The sequence below is a fragment of the Phaenicophaeus curvirostris genome, chromosome 15 (genome assembly GCF_032191515.1).
Source record: "Phaenicophaeus curvirostris isolate KB17595 chromosome 15, BPBGC_Pcur_1.0, whole genome shotgun sequence".
In the NCBI taxonomy this organism is placed as follows: domain Eukaryota; kingdom Metazoa; phylum Chordata; class Aves; order Cuculiformes; family Cuculidae; genus Phaenicophaeus; species Phaenicophaeus curvirostris.
Window position 1 is genome coordinate 15267746 of NC_091406.1, and position 13433 is coordinate 15281178.

The following is a 13433-nucleotide window of genomic DNA, read 5'->3' on the forward strand; positions in this document are numbered from 1 at the left end:
GTTCGTGAGCAGTTGAGTCCATAACCCTGAACATCAGAAGGCTGAACTCTGTCAATCACCATCATTGCAATTGCAATCTTAAGAGGGGAAAAAAAAAAAAACCAGAACCCCCTTCAGAGCAGCAGGCCTTTAAACTACAAAAGGCTGGAGTCACGGAAAGAATAATGAGCAGATCATATTTTGCTAGCAGAATTTTAATCCTGAAATCAAACAAGCTTGGGGACTATTCTGCATGGAGAACACAACGAGCTTCGGCTTGCCGTCTGCCTTGGCAGAGGGAGCCTGTTAGTGCCTACTGCCTTCTTTATCTCCAAAAAGCCCCTTGCATCTTGCACAGGAAATTTAGGGAGGTGGCATGGACTAGTGCAAGGAAAAGAGAGCAAGCAGGAGACCTCAGGTTAATCCTGACTATGCTGTTGACAGGCAGGAGGATTACTTTCCTTGCCCAAGTGTATCTTGGGCTATGACGTGCTGTCTAACCTAGCAGTTGAATTTTGGAGCTTTGAGTAGAAAGATGTTTCCTCTTCTTGGAGGATTTTTAGTGGAATTAAACCCCCTCATTTCAGCGAGGGAACAGACTGGGATATTCTGCTATTTCAGTCCCTGGTGTGATATCAGGAAAGCCAGGGCACTGCCCAGATTGCTGGTAGAGCTGCTTGGTACACAGGAGGTGACCCAGGCTCATCCGCCACCTACCCCTGCTGTTCCGCTCAGCTGTGTCACAACTCGGAACATCTCCGCCAAACACTGTGACCCCACCTTCCTAGAAAAAAAACCCCTCACATTCATCACTGCCTAGTACTGACATGCCTTAAAAATCAGGTGACCTGCAGCAGCAGTCTTCCAGTCGCTGCCATCTGATGGCTCTAGTTACCCTTGACTCCAGATACGGCTTTGCAATCCCATTTCTCAACCCTAACATTAGATAACATTGAGCGTTTACAATTCCACTGTGGGGCAGCCACTTGTTATCCTTGCCAGTCGCCAATCTGCAAGATCCCTAAGGCCATCAAAGGGATTGAAGCAGAGAATGAAACATGGGGAAAAGGGTACGAATTTGAAATTCAGAGGATATCAGATATCCTGTAAATAATAAGTCTGATGCTGTGAAACCATGGGCTGACATGATATATATCATTGCCTATTCAGGCATGGCTGTCTGCTTTGCAATAAAAATGTGTGCTGAGAGGGAAAAAGCCCTCAGACCCAGGAAAAAAGAAAGCAAGAGGAATGAAAACAGTTGCAGATACAAAGCAGAGAAAATGATTTATAAGTGTTCACACAATTTCTGCTTTGTCAAGACTGATATTTTCAGGTACTCCCTTCTTTGTCTCACGTGTGTATTTCAAACACGGAAAAGGTTTAGCTGGAGGGAAGCCAGAATCCAGCCTCAGGCAATGATTAGTGAATCCGTTTGGAGGAGCACACTTATCTTTGACAGACAGTGAGATTTCCAGGAGTCAGATATATCAGCAACTGTCAAGAATCAGAGACTGGAAATTTACAGTCCAAATCATACTGAGCCCATCCACCAACAGGCACAGAGATACTGGCACAAAGTCTTTAGATGCCCATTTCTCACAGCCAGGTCTAGGGGTTCGTGTATGTGATTTTTTTATCTCATGCTCACTTTCATGCACATAGAAGTGCATTACTAGTATTTTACTAGGTATTTTACTAGGTAAAGGCTGGGGCAGGCAAAGTAACACAGCACTTCACAAAAGGCAAGCTGCTATTTTCAAAGCAAGAACGGTCGATCCTCTGTATTCAGTTAACTTGTTAGACCTATTTCAGCTACAAGATTTGAAGCACTGAGCCATCCATTCATGTAGGAATGACAAATCAATACCATATCTAGAGGCTGATTAGCCCTCAGGATGAAAGCAATTAAAGAAATTGCCCTGACACTTGGTACAGCAGACAGTCCAGAGGAGGAGCCGACTCTCACGTACCTGAAACCCTGAGGACAGACGCAGGTGTAGCCATTGACTGCATCTACGCAGACAGCTCCATGGCGACACTTATGGCCCACACAGTCATCATCATCTATTTCACAGTGTTTTCCACTGTAACCCGGCAAGCACTCACATCTGAAACACAAGAAGATCAGTGTTAATAGCTTGATTTAACATTCTCAACAATGGCGCACACAGGCAGCCCCACACCAATCTGATTAGAGATGGAAAGGCATTAGCAATTATTCCTGGAAGCATCGAGCATAATTCTTGCCATCAGAAATGCTCAAGTCCCTCCTGTCTGCCTGCAGTTGAGGTTGTGCAATCTTCTTAAATTCAAGCCGAGCAAAGCAACACCATACTGCTACTTCGCCTCAGCCAAGTCTGTGGAGAGAGGTGATCGTACAGTGGTCTCCCAGTTATGCTAAAGGTGACAACATCTTCCCTAACCTTACAGATCTGAAGGGCAATATTCTGCAAAGGCAAGTGCTTTGATGTGTCAGACTATGATTGTGCCGATATCCGGATGCTGCTGAGCATCTGAGCTTGGCCCTGCGCAGCCTCACCGAGCACAGTAAGGTTCCACCTGCCAAATGGAATCAAACTGCAAGGAGCCCATAAAGCTCAGCTAATTTAAAGAAAAAGATCATCAATTTTGAGACCCCCCACACCTGTTCGCCATTCACTTGCAAGGCATAGCACACCCAAAAAATTGTCATTGAAGCCTGCCCTTTCCCATGGTGAAACTGCTGCTATGGGGTAATGCCATTTGTAGGAGCAACACAATGAGAGGCACCCAAACCTGCAGACACTGGCTTTTCCTTTTATACAACTCTCAAGTTTATAGCACGAAGGCTACATCAGCATTTCTATTGTAAGCCTTGAGGAAGTTTATAACCTGACAACAGAAAATGCATCCCAAAGTCTCTGACTTGGAACAGATCTTTTGGGATTGCTAAACAGTCTCTTTTTGAATCTGTAGCATAGACAATGTTTAGCCATGAACATGCTTTTGTCCATAAAACACATTTTACTCCTCCCAGCTGGATGTTACTCCACATCTGGAAAACAAAAGGCATATCATTTAAACCAAAAGAAGGGAAGAGCTATAGTTAACTTGAGCAATAAAAAAGAGGTCTGTGCTCTTGCTGGAGTCCCTCGTTTGGACCCAGTGTGCTTGCCGTGGAAAGCTGGAAGAGGAGAGACATCACAAAGTTAAGGGAGGTGGCATCAGGTGAGAAACTATCGCTCCACCAATCTATTCCGTTGGCTGCTGCCACCTCCTTCTTGCCAGAGTTAAGCGCAGGAGGAGGCTCCTTGTGGACACCTCTTCAGAGGAAGCGGACACATGAGAGCTGACGAGGGAAGAGATTTCTGCTTTCTAGGCAGCGGTCACTGTACTGAATTTGGTTCTGAGTGACAGTGCATTTTGGCTCCTGGCCTCTCACCATGTCACCAGTGCAAGGCAGTGAGCTGGGGCAAATGGGCCAGGCTGCAACGGTGGGTCCTGTATTGCTAATGACCAGTGAGTGGTTGCCACAGCATCAGGACTTCAGCAACCGTTGAGCTGAAGCACTGAGAAGAACGCAACCATTGGTCTTCATTTCAAAGCACGGCTTGTGACTGGCTAAAAAGGAGGAAATGGGGCAAAGACTATTAACCTGCAGGCTGTAGGATGGATAACATTACGTAGATGTTATCTTTCTTCCTCCATCCTCCTCCCTGCAGGAGAGACCCTCATCATGACTGTCTGCAGCCACAGGACGGCTGATGTTCCAGCTGTGCATGCCTGAATTGCTTTTTTGCACCCCGGTGGCTCAGGGAATACTGTGATTAACATAACGGAGATGACAAAACAGAGCAAATAGCAACAAGGTGTTCCTTCCCAAAACCATAAGAAGTGGGCAACATTTTTTGGCAACATTTTAGTCACACCTGCAAGCAAATAATGTCAATCAGAAGACTTTGTGGGGGAATTGGCAGCGTTTAATCCTGTTGCTTTTTATTGATCCCTGCAGTCCTAATATAAAGTGATGTAATAATGAACGATGTGCAGTTCCTTATTCAGGGCTGCCATGCATCAATTTTATGATGTGTATTGGCTATCTCAGTAATGACAGAACCACCACTTTTCTCTGCAGGGCTGCATTAAATCAGCATTTTAAGCTGTCAGGTAATAATTCCAAACTTTAGAATAATAAAGTATATTTATATCATGCTCCAACATCAATACAGTGAATGGAAAAACATGCTCCTTTCCTGAAGTTTTTTTTTAGAAGTAATTTCATTGTGTTAAATGGTATTTTTTTTTGTTGGTTTTTTGTTTTGTTTTCTGGCATAGAAAAAGCTACTCTTCTTCTATAGTAACAGCACAATAGAGATGTGGAGGCTGGAAGTGAGGAAAGCCACCTGCGATTTCAGCTTAAAAAGAAAAGAGGTCTGTGCAGCCAAGCACACGCTGAAATAGTCCAGTTTGCTTCCAAGCTTGGCTTTCTCTTTAGAAACACGGAATTCCTTTTGGGTCAGTCATCTCACAGCTCTTAGTGTGTCACATCTAGACTGAAGCAACCAAGAAATACGTGTCTGGAGTATGGCAGGTGAGAAATTAAGCCATGTGAGTGCCTCACCCAGCGTTCTCCTAAGAACCCAACTTCTCCTCCATCAGGGAATAACGGCAAGGTAACTTCATTTCTATCCCATATAGTGCCCGCAAGCAACTACCAGTATAAGTCCGACGCAGCAAAGAAACTTTCATATTCAAATCCTTGTAAGAGAGTAATTTATGCAATTAGATCAGTTATCTCTCTTCCTAGTGACCATCGGACACTAGTACAGTTGAAACTTTGTGTTCTGCTACAGCCGTGTAGTGATGGCAACATTCCCAGTATCAGAGAGAGCCTAAAAACATGTCTAGTGGTATTTAAAATGTTGGCCTATCCAAGGGGATCTGCATCTGCATGCACTCAGTGTCTGTTGTATTAAAGCCGTGAATCATGGCTTCTACTGCGGGGCCAGAGTGGAATTTCCCTCCCCATATCAATAAATAACTTGGCTTCCTACTTTTTCCCTGTCTTTCTCATCTTCTCCTCCCTCTGCAGAGCTGCAGACTGACTAGAGCTGAAGGCAGGACAGACAGACTGACTGGTGTCCTTGCTGCTGTGATGTCCTTCCCTGGTGTGTCCTACTCACGGGACCGGGGCACAAACCTGACGAGCGGATGTTCAGCACAGGAACAAGCCTGAATCCTCCCCATAATATTCCCTGCCTGTGTAAAGCAGAGCAGAGGACTGGAGCATGAGCCTGACTCATTCTGCATGAGGCATTACACTGCATCATTAAGTGCTAAACATACAGCGCATTACAGGTCAGGAGATCAAACTGCTTAAGGGATCTGTAACAGCAGAGGACCAGAGGCGGTCACTCTCAATGAGACCCAGCAGCAACTACACATCACTGCAAAAGTTGCTGAGGGCTCACAGCCCATTTCTCAATGGTTTGGTGCAATTGAAGTATGAAAGAAAAGCTATACTTGGGCAAATCTGTGTTCAAGGTTGGGCAGGCTACTTCACCTCTCAAGAATGGCCTGCTAGAAACCAATATTGTACAGACGTAGTACAGAAATTCTGGATTTTTGTGTAGCACTCTATAAACAGTAGGGAGAATAACACAACAAAAAGTAGCAGAAAATACAAGTAGCTATTTAGGCTACCCCCAAGGGTTAATGGCCCCACTGTGAAGAATATTTTTCTAGCAAGCAAGCAAGCAAGCGTCCTATTTACTCAAATTATTTGGGTTGCAGGTATGAAAATGCTTCCAGCAAGGTTAAAAACATTCAGGACCACAGCTGTCTCCTTTCCTTCATACTTCTAGCAACATACAGTAATTTGATTTACAAGCCTTTGCTTCATAACATGATGTAGCTACTGGAGTAGCTGAATGATGGATTAACTAGGAAGGAAAGCTGAGAAGAACATCAGGGACTATTTATGTACCAGTACACACTTCCTTAACCAGGCCCCAGTCACTTCAAGAACCATCCTAGTCTTTTAATAGTTAAATCTTCCTCAAGAGTTGGAAACATTTCTGTCTGCAGGTCTTCCACCCAAAAGAAAGGCCTGAGTTGAACAGACTGACTGTCCAGTGCAGATTCAGCTGCCCTCGAGACAGCCAGCATCTCCAAAATTTTGGTTTGCTTCCTTTTAACTATCCTGAAATGTTCTGTGTATTACTTTTCAGTATTCTGACATGCTGGTTGCTTCAGAGCAACCTGACCCTAAGTGCAAGTTACCAGGGAGACCAAAGAGTGCTGCTGTCTCCCACCAGCAACAAGCTGGGTGAGGGCATCCCTGACCAAAACCCCAGACCTCCCTCCCAGGAGGGAATCATCGAGTCCCCAGGACTGAGTTGCAGCTGTGGAAACAGCCTTAGTGTGAAGTGCAGAATGCAGCTCACAGCTGTGCAGAACTCTTGAATTTGTCCTCCTTTCTTACTTCTTTGATTCAAAGATCTTTTCTTGACAAGCTCTCCACAGAGCCTGACTTTTCAATTGACTGTCTCTATTTGCTAAATTGCTCTGAAATTCCCTCTTCAGACAAGTGATGAGCATTGCTATTATGAGCCTCTCAAAACACCCTAACTCCCAAATCTCCAGGTGTTTCACTGCCATTAAAAACACGGGGCTTTCCTTTACCCTTGGTTGGACTCGATGATCCGGTGGGTCTCTTCCAACCTGGTTATTCTATGATTCTATGATACCCTTGTGACATGGTCAGTGCCACTCCCAATACGCAAAGGCAAACAAAAGAGACTTTGCAAAATCTAACACGAGCCTCTGCAGCAGATGGAAGAAGGTGACTCCTGAGTGAAAGGTATCCAGTTCAGCTGGTGTTTGCTGCTCCCCGTGCCAGGAAGTGTGGGGAAAGAAGCCAAGGTCAGCCTTTGCCAGTGCACCCCAAGACTGCCAGCCATCCCAGAAGACAAAAGCTAAAGAGGGAACACAACAGAAAACTCCTGACCTGCAGCTTTATGCTCTGGCCACAAAGTTATCTTTCCCTTCTCAGTAGTTAGCATGGGGACTTGATTTTAAGCACTGAGCCAGCATGGGTTGAGGAGAGCCAAGTCACATCTGCTAAGGCTCCTGTTATGCTGCTTGAATTGATGGACGTCCTAAAGAAGACCTAAGGAAACTGTCCTTACTTTCTTACGCAGGATAAGTGCTTTGCAGTAACTGTTCCAGAAGGAATCTCTTTGCCAGGCTCTTTTCCGGAATAATTTCACTACTCTAGGGTACATCTACTATTTTCAAGTAAACCACAGAAAGTTAGAAAAGTATGTATGGTTGCAATTACAATTAAAATGTGACATGATCTGAGGTATACGTAGTCTTGTACTATTTGTATTAGATTTGATGATTTTTACCCCAGACTCATTACCAGTCAAGCCCAGTGTGTGGAGTGGATCTGCCCAGTGTGTGGAGACCAACACACGCAACATGCTTACCTGGCTCCTTTGTCAAGGGGAAGACATTTGGACTCGTGTTGGCATGGATTCAGATCAGGAACACAGTGGTTAATCACCTCATCACACAGTTCACCTGAAGCAAAAGAAAAAACAATAAAGCTGTAACATAACATGGACAATCCTGAAGCAGCTTCAACCATGATGTTCAGGGATGGTGAATCTCCCTAAACGGAGACAGCTCGGTCGTTCAGCAGGAAGAGCCAATATTACTCATGAGGGCACGTGAAATTTCATTAAATTGGGCTCCTTTGACCTATAGTAACTACACTGTTCCTATCACATGAATTTGAAAGGCTAGTATGAAAAGTACTGACATATAAACTCCACTTAGAGACAGATGAAATGGGCAGTTTCTGACCCAGAACCTCTTATATCAAAGCAAGAAGGTGACACAAAAGCAAAGTTGCTCATTGGACCATAACATTTTCACACTGAAATACATTTTATCTGTAGTTAATACTCTGCCAAAGAAAGTGATTGGACATCATTTTGGAAAAGAACATCCCACAAACCCTCCCTGCAAAACCAAAAGCTCTACGAATCTCAATAATAGGAACCAGCTTTAAGACTGTATGTAATTATAAAACATCCACGATTTATAAGAAAAGTACTAGCTCTGCTGTGCTCACTGGAGATGATGTCTTTGCAGAACAAAACCCCATCACATGTAAGCTCAGCTCAGCTGTTTCTAGGTATGGTGTGTTACATGCCATGCACCTCCCTGGATTTGTATAAATTTTAATAATTAATAGTTCTAGAATGCTCAAAACCAGATAGTTTATTTGAATACCACCCTACCCTGAGTCCTAAATTATTAGCTTACACTTCAGTACCTCAGGACTTGAGATCCAGCCAAAGACCACAGAAATCGTTGCCTTCCCAAGAAATCAACAGAAACCTACCCCACGCCTCCCAAAGCCCTGCAGGAAAACCAAAGGTCAGGTACTCTCAACTTAGAACCCCCCCCAAAATTACAGTTCCTAAGTCCTCTATGCAGCTATATCAAAAGCCCCCATCCGCAGGGTTTCAAGGTTATGCCTATTTTGTGTGCTCATACACGATACACACATACCATCACATGAGCAACAAGCCATGTGGATAGTGTGGGAAAAAGGATAACATGGGAGGCACTGGTGGGCTGGCAATCTTTTAGCAGTATTTTCATAAATTCCAGCTCCACCTGTCTCAGGAGAAACTCCATTTTCAAAACCCCTTACATTTCTAACTCTGGCAGCTACAGAGAAACACTTGAAAACACAAACCAAGTAAACCACAAAGAACAAAATTCAGATGGAAAATGCAAAGCAGAACTGTCCATCTTTTATCAGTCCTGTGATCTGGCAGGGATGGCTGACAGCAGAATTTGGAGGATGACTCTAGTGATGACAGATACGGTTTAAGTTGTTAACACCCCCAGCTCGCCTTTCAGGTTATTTCTCCCACATCTCCAGCCTCCCTGCAGTACAAGCTACCCTTTATTTGACTCCTCATATTAGAATGGAAGTATAACACACACTTGCAAAAAATGACTCAATTGTGTTTTTTTTTTTGTTTCATACACGGAACATCCAATACATCTGCCTGTGAAAGCTGTTAAGCATAAGTGAGAAAGTAGAGCCCTGGAGGTGTGATAGAGGGTACTACCAGCATAAACCCTCTATTTCCATGCCATGCATACCCTCATGGCTTTTAGTAGGATGGGTTTGGTAACAACAGGGAAGTTTGCCACGGCAATCTGCAGTGGCCAGTTTATTGCTTGTACTATCAATTATAAGGCAGGCAATTCCATCTAGAGCCAAAGAATCCCAGGAAGCCATCACTATTAAATATTACCAAGTTTTTTTTCAGCCCTGGACATTTCTCGGGCAAATGTAATGAATGTATCCAACTCAGGAAGGAGGACATGCCAATGACATTGAATGCTGCAAATCCATGGGAACTAGGGAAACAGATCATTCACTGGACTTGAGGTTTGCCATTTTACTTTGTTTTTCCTCAAAAGCAACTAAAAGCATTCATGTCTAACAAATATGAATGCAGCCGTCATTGGGGACAGCTATTATCACATTTTTGAGGTGGCAGAACTGCAGACAGGTCTGCTTACTAAGCAATCCCGAAATCTACAGCCCGCTAACCCTCTCAAATACTAACAAACAAAGCGAGACCTTTGGCCATTGGGCAAACATGAACATGAGCAGGTCAGAACTTGCAATGATGCCTGGACAACTGCCAGTTCATCATCTTGGTATCCCTCATATCCCTTGTGTGCTACGACTCTTACGTGAAAATAAACATGAAAAACAAGTAACTGCCTGGTGACAGTAAAAGAACTCAAAGATCTAAAGCTGGAAATACTTCTGGAAGCCCATTTAATTGTCGAATAACTCAATAGAGTAAGCATAACTGCTTTCAACTATCCTTTCACTAAAAATGGTCAATACGTACTTCAGAAGACTCTATTTAATTTTGTTTGCTTTGAAGAAAAGCAAATAAGCTTTAAAAAAATAAGAGCAGCTTCATAAATTCTCCAAGGAACTCGTAATTCTTCTTAAAGTATTCTTCTCAACAGTCTTGACAAGTGCTTAGAGATCCAGTAAAAATCTCCCCAAATGTCAAATATTATGACTCATGGTGTCATTCTGAAAGCACCACTATCAAAATGTGGGAGAATTCTAGGCTAGGTACCAAACATAGCATCCAAAAAACTTATCATTTTTCATGCAAAACTTGGAACGTATAAGGATCCTTCCTGTTATTTTTCCCATCTATCACTCATTAGGGAGTTCACTTGGGAATGCCTTGCAGCTAGAGCAGCCTCATCTCAGGAAGAAATTTCTTCTTGATACATTATTTCAGGCTCCACCAATGTTCACTGGATGTTGCAGAAAGCATGCCAGGGAAATAAAACACTTTCTGAAAAGCAAAACCCAAGGCACCAGCTACACAAAGACTTTCTCATATTTTATTCACTCAGAAAGTATCTGGGCCAAAAAATCTGCCCTCAGACCCGAGAGTGTAATATTCATTGGCCGCTTTAATGTCAGTATCAGAGGAAAAATCTGATCTCCTTTTTTTTCAGAGTGACACAGGGCTGCTTCTCTGGGCAGCAATTAAGGGTCCAGTCCAAGTTTCTCATTGGATAGCTATGTGAACCCAAAACAAAACTGGACATTAATATTAGGCCAACTTTTAGCCGCACTGATTCTCTTTGTGGAAGATATTTGATCATGCTAAACCGACAGAAAACATGAGTGTAATGCTTTCCCAAATGTGGAAAACAATCCAACCTCCCCATTTTCACCTCTCCTGTGTATTCTCAAATTAGAGCTCCAATTTGGGTACACAAGGGTTTCTGAAGTGCTTATCTAAAAGACGGGAAAACAACAACTATATTTCTTTGCTAATCAGTTAAGCATTTTTTAAATCCCAACTAAAGTGTTTTTTTTTTTTTTATCGAGGCACATTGACCTTCTTTCATCAAAGCCAAAGGGAACAGATCCACACGCAATGCACCCCAGTGATGCTAAGACTATGTCAGATTTACAAGGGCAAAAATACTTATACCATCAGATTTTACTTGTCATGGTATCCACAGGAATCAGGTCAATAACGTTCTGTGGTCTGTAGAACTGAGGTATGATATGAAGTGGGTGCCTTTATAAACACAGGCACATCCTCAGCTGTGTTGGAACGGCATTTCAAACATTTTAAGGCCAGGGGTAACGTACTGTTAATTAGTAGATTTTTTAGGAGAAGGAAGGATGGGGCAGATGAAGGAAGCAGTCTGATCTGCCACAAAAAAATGCAACTTTCAGATCAGAATCAAGTTGTACTGACAGGTGGAACACTGACAAGTGGATCTCCCATTGCTGCTGTCTCACACACTGAACAAAATAAAAACAGAGGGAGAAAATAAATCCTATAACAATGGAAAAGGTATTCTGCTCCTGTGAAACTACTTCCCTTGTACCCTTCACCATAATCACTCGTTGATTAAAAAAAACAGAGCAAAACATTTTTTTTGTCCCATGAAACATTTTCCAAGCCTTATTTTTTCAGTAAAATAATATATTTCACGGGGCTTTCCATATTCACTTTTCACAGGGCTGGCTGCTTATGAAGAGCTGCCAACAAACATGCTTAGGCTTTTCTGTAGCCTTCCACACTTCTCAGAATAAAGCCAAAACAACAATAGGGCAATAAAGACGATTTTTACACACAGTTTAATAATAATCTCTCGGGTTTTTTTGTTCTGTGCTGTCATGAGAGCTATTTATTTCATGTCACATTAGACTTTTAAAACCAGGATCCAAGTTACACTATTTCTCCTTAATCACTAAAAGAGAGATTGGACGCAGTATTAGTATTTTACTTACTTATCCGTAAGTAAAACTGCAGTTCTGAAAAGATAATCTAGACCATCAATTTGCAACCAATACATTAGATGAGTTTCCTTTTGTTTTATATGGCATTTGAGTGATACTTTGTTCTCTCATTCAGTGTCTTCATGAAATAAGTGATGAAGTAACACAGAAAACATTCACATCCTAAATATGAGAGAAGCTTTTGTACAGCCTGGAAGACTAAAAGCAAAAGCACTGTCAAGAATTTCACAATATTACTTGAGAAAAGGAAAGTGCTTACAGCAAAGAAAGGATGAAGAAAGCCTGGGCTGTATCCACAGAGCAAATTTTTACAGGCTGCAAAGGGAGCAGATACATATTTAAGTGGTTAAATATGTTGGAATTTGCTGAACTTTGCCAGGTAAGACAGAACGGAACTCTTCTCTTTACTACTAATAAAAAATACAGTACTATGTCTCTCACAAGAGATTACTCATTTTATATCTAATAATTTGTATCAGAAGAAATGGTTTTTGTATTTTGTTTTCCACTTTACTCTTTTCAGTCACTAAAAAGAAGTTAGTGCCAACTGGGAATTTCAAAAGAGCACAGAAACCAGAAATGGTTGGGTAGAACAGACAATTCAGTTCAGAATGTCACTGATATTTGATGAAAATGATTTGAGGCTATCTTAGAACATATAAAAATGATCTTTTTACTTCTGTTTCAACTTGCAATAAAAAGAGTAGAAATGCTGTGAAACTCCACCAGTGCAAAACCACCCAACCACCATGTTAGACACCGAAACACAACCGCAAGTGCCTAAAATGCACTGCAGTTTAATTCTCTGTCAGGATTATTAATATAGTTGGGTTTTATTTGACAAATACCATCCACAATATTTTGTAAGCAAGAACTAAATATTACTTCATAGTTTTCCTTCTGCATTAATGCTTTAAAAACTCATACCTGAGTTTTCACGTATCAGGTTTTCGCCTGTTAAGGGGAAACCTGAAGTTAGACTCCACATTGAGGTTCCCAAAGTAACTTGTTTTTCAGAATTAAGGAGCAATTATCTCTAACCTTGGGGTCAAACAAAGGGATAAGTGATGAAACAACAAATCTGGGTAAAGAAATAATGATCCTTTCATTATTTCTGAATTATCTTGAACAAGGAATATGTTCCAAGTGCAGGCACTGCCAAAGTATGAAAAATACTCATACTCAACATCACAAATGCCACAAGAATGTAAAACATTTAATCAGACTGTTTCCAGTACTCTTACAAGGCGCTAACCTGCACATTGCGTTATCCCTCAGACCCCTAGGTCTGGAATAGATTCTAAATTTGCTGGACCCCTACATTTTTGAGCTGTATTACTTCATATGGATGTTTTCCAGTTATGTGATTTGTTCCGAATCTGTTGGGGATCAATTCAGCTCTTCACAGCATGTTCATCCAGTCACATCTGAGGTCTCATACATTTCACGAGACATCCTTTCAGGGCTGGTAGCTAGGACACTGCACACACTCAAGTCCATCTGAATGAGGGGATGGGGGTTGCAATCTGTCCACAATGCTTTGTTTCTGCCACTCCCTCCTCCTCACACTGTT

General features: G+C 42.3%; 1 protein-coding gene across 2 annotated transcripts in view; it reads right to left on the reverse strand.

The window, feature by feature from the left end:
• Nucleotides 1-13433, reverse strand: part of SLIT3 (slit guidance ligand 3) — a 504299-nt gene that overhangs the window by 30394 nt on the left and 460472 nt on the right. For both annotated transcript variants that reach the window (XM_069869312.1, XM_069869313.1), the window contains 2 exons: nt 7455-7548; nt 1953-2090 (listed from right to left, as the gene is read on the reverse strand). In XM_069869312.1, coding sequence (XP_069725413.1) covers nt 1953-2090; nt 7455-7548 — 232 coding nt within the window. The remainder of the gene's footprint in view (nt 1-1952; nt 2091-7454; nt 7549-13433) is intronic.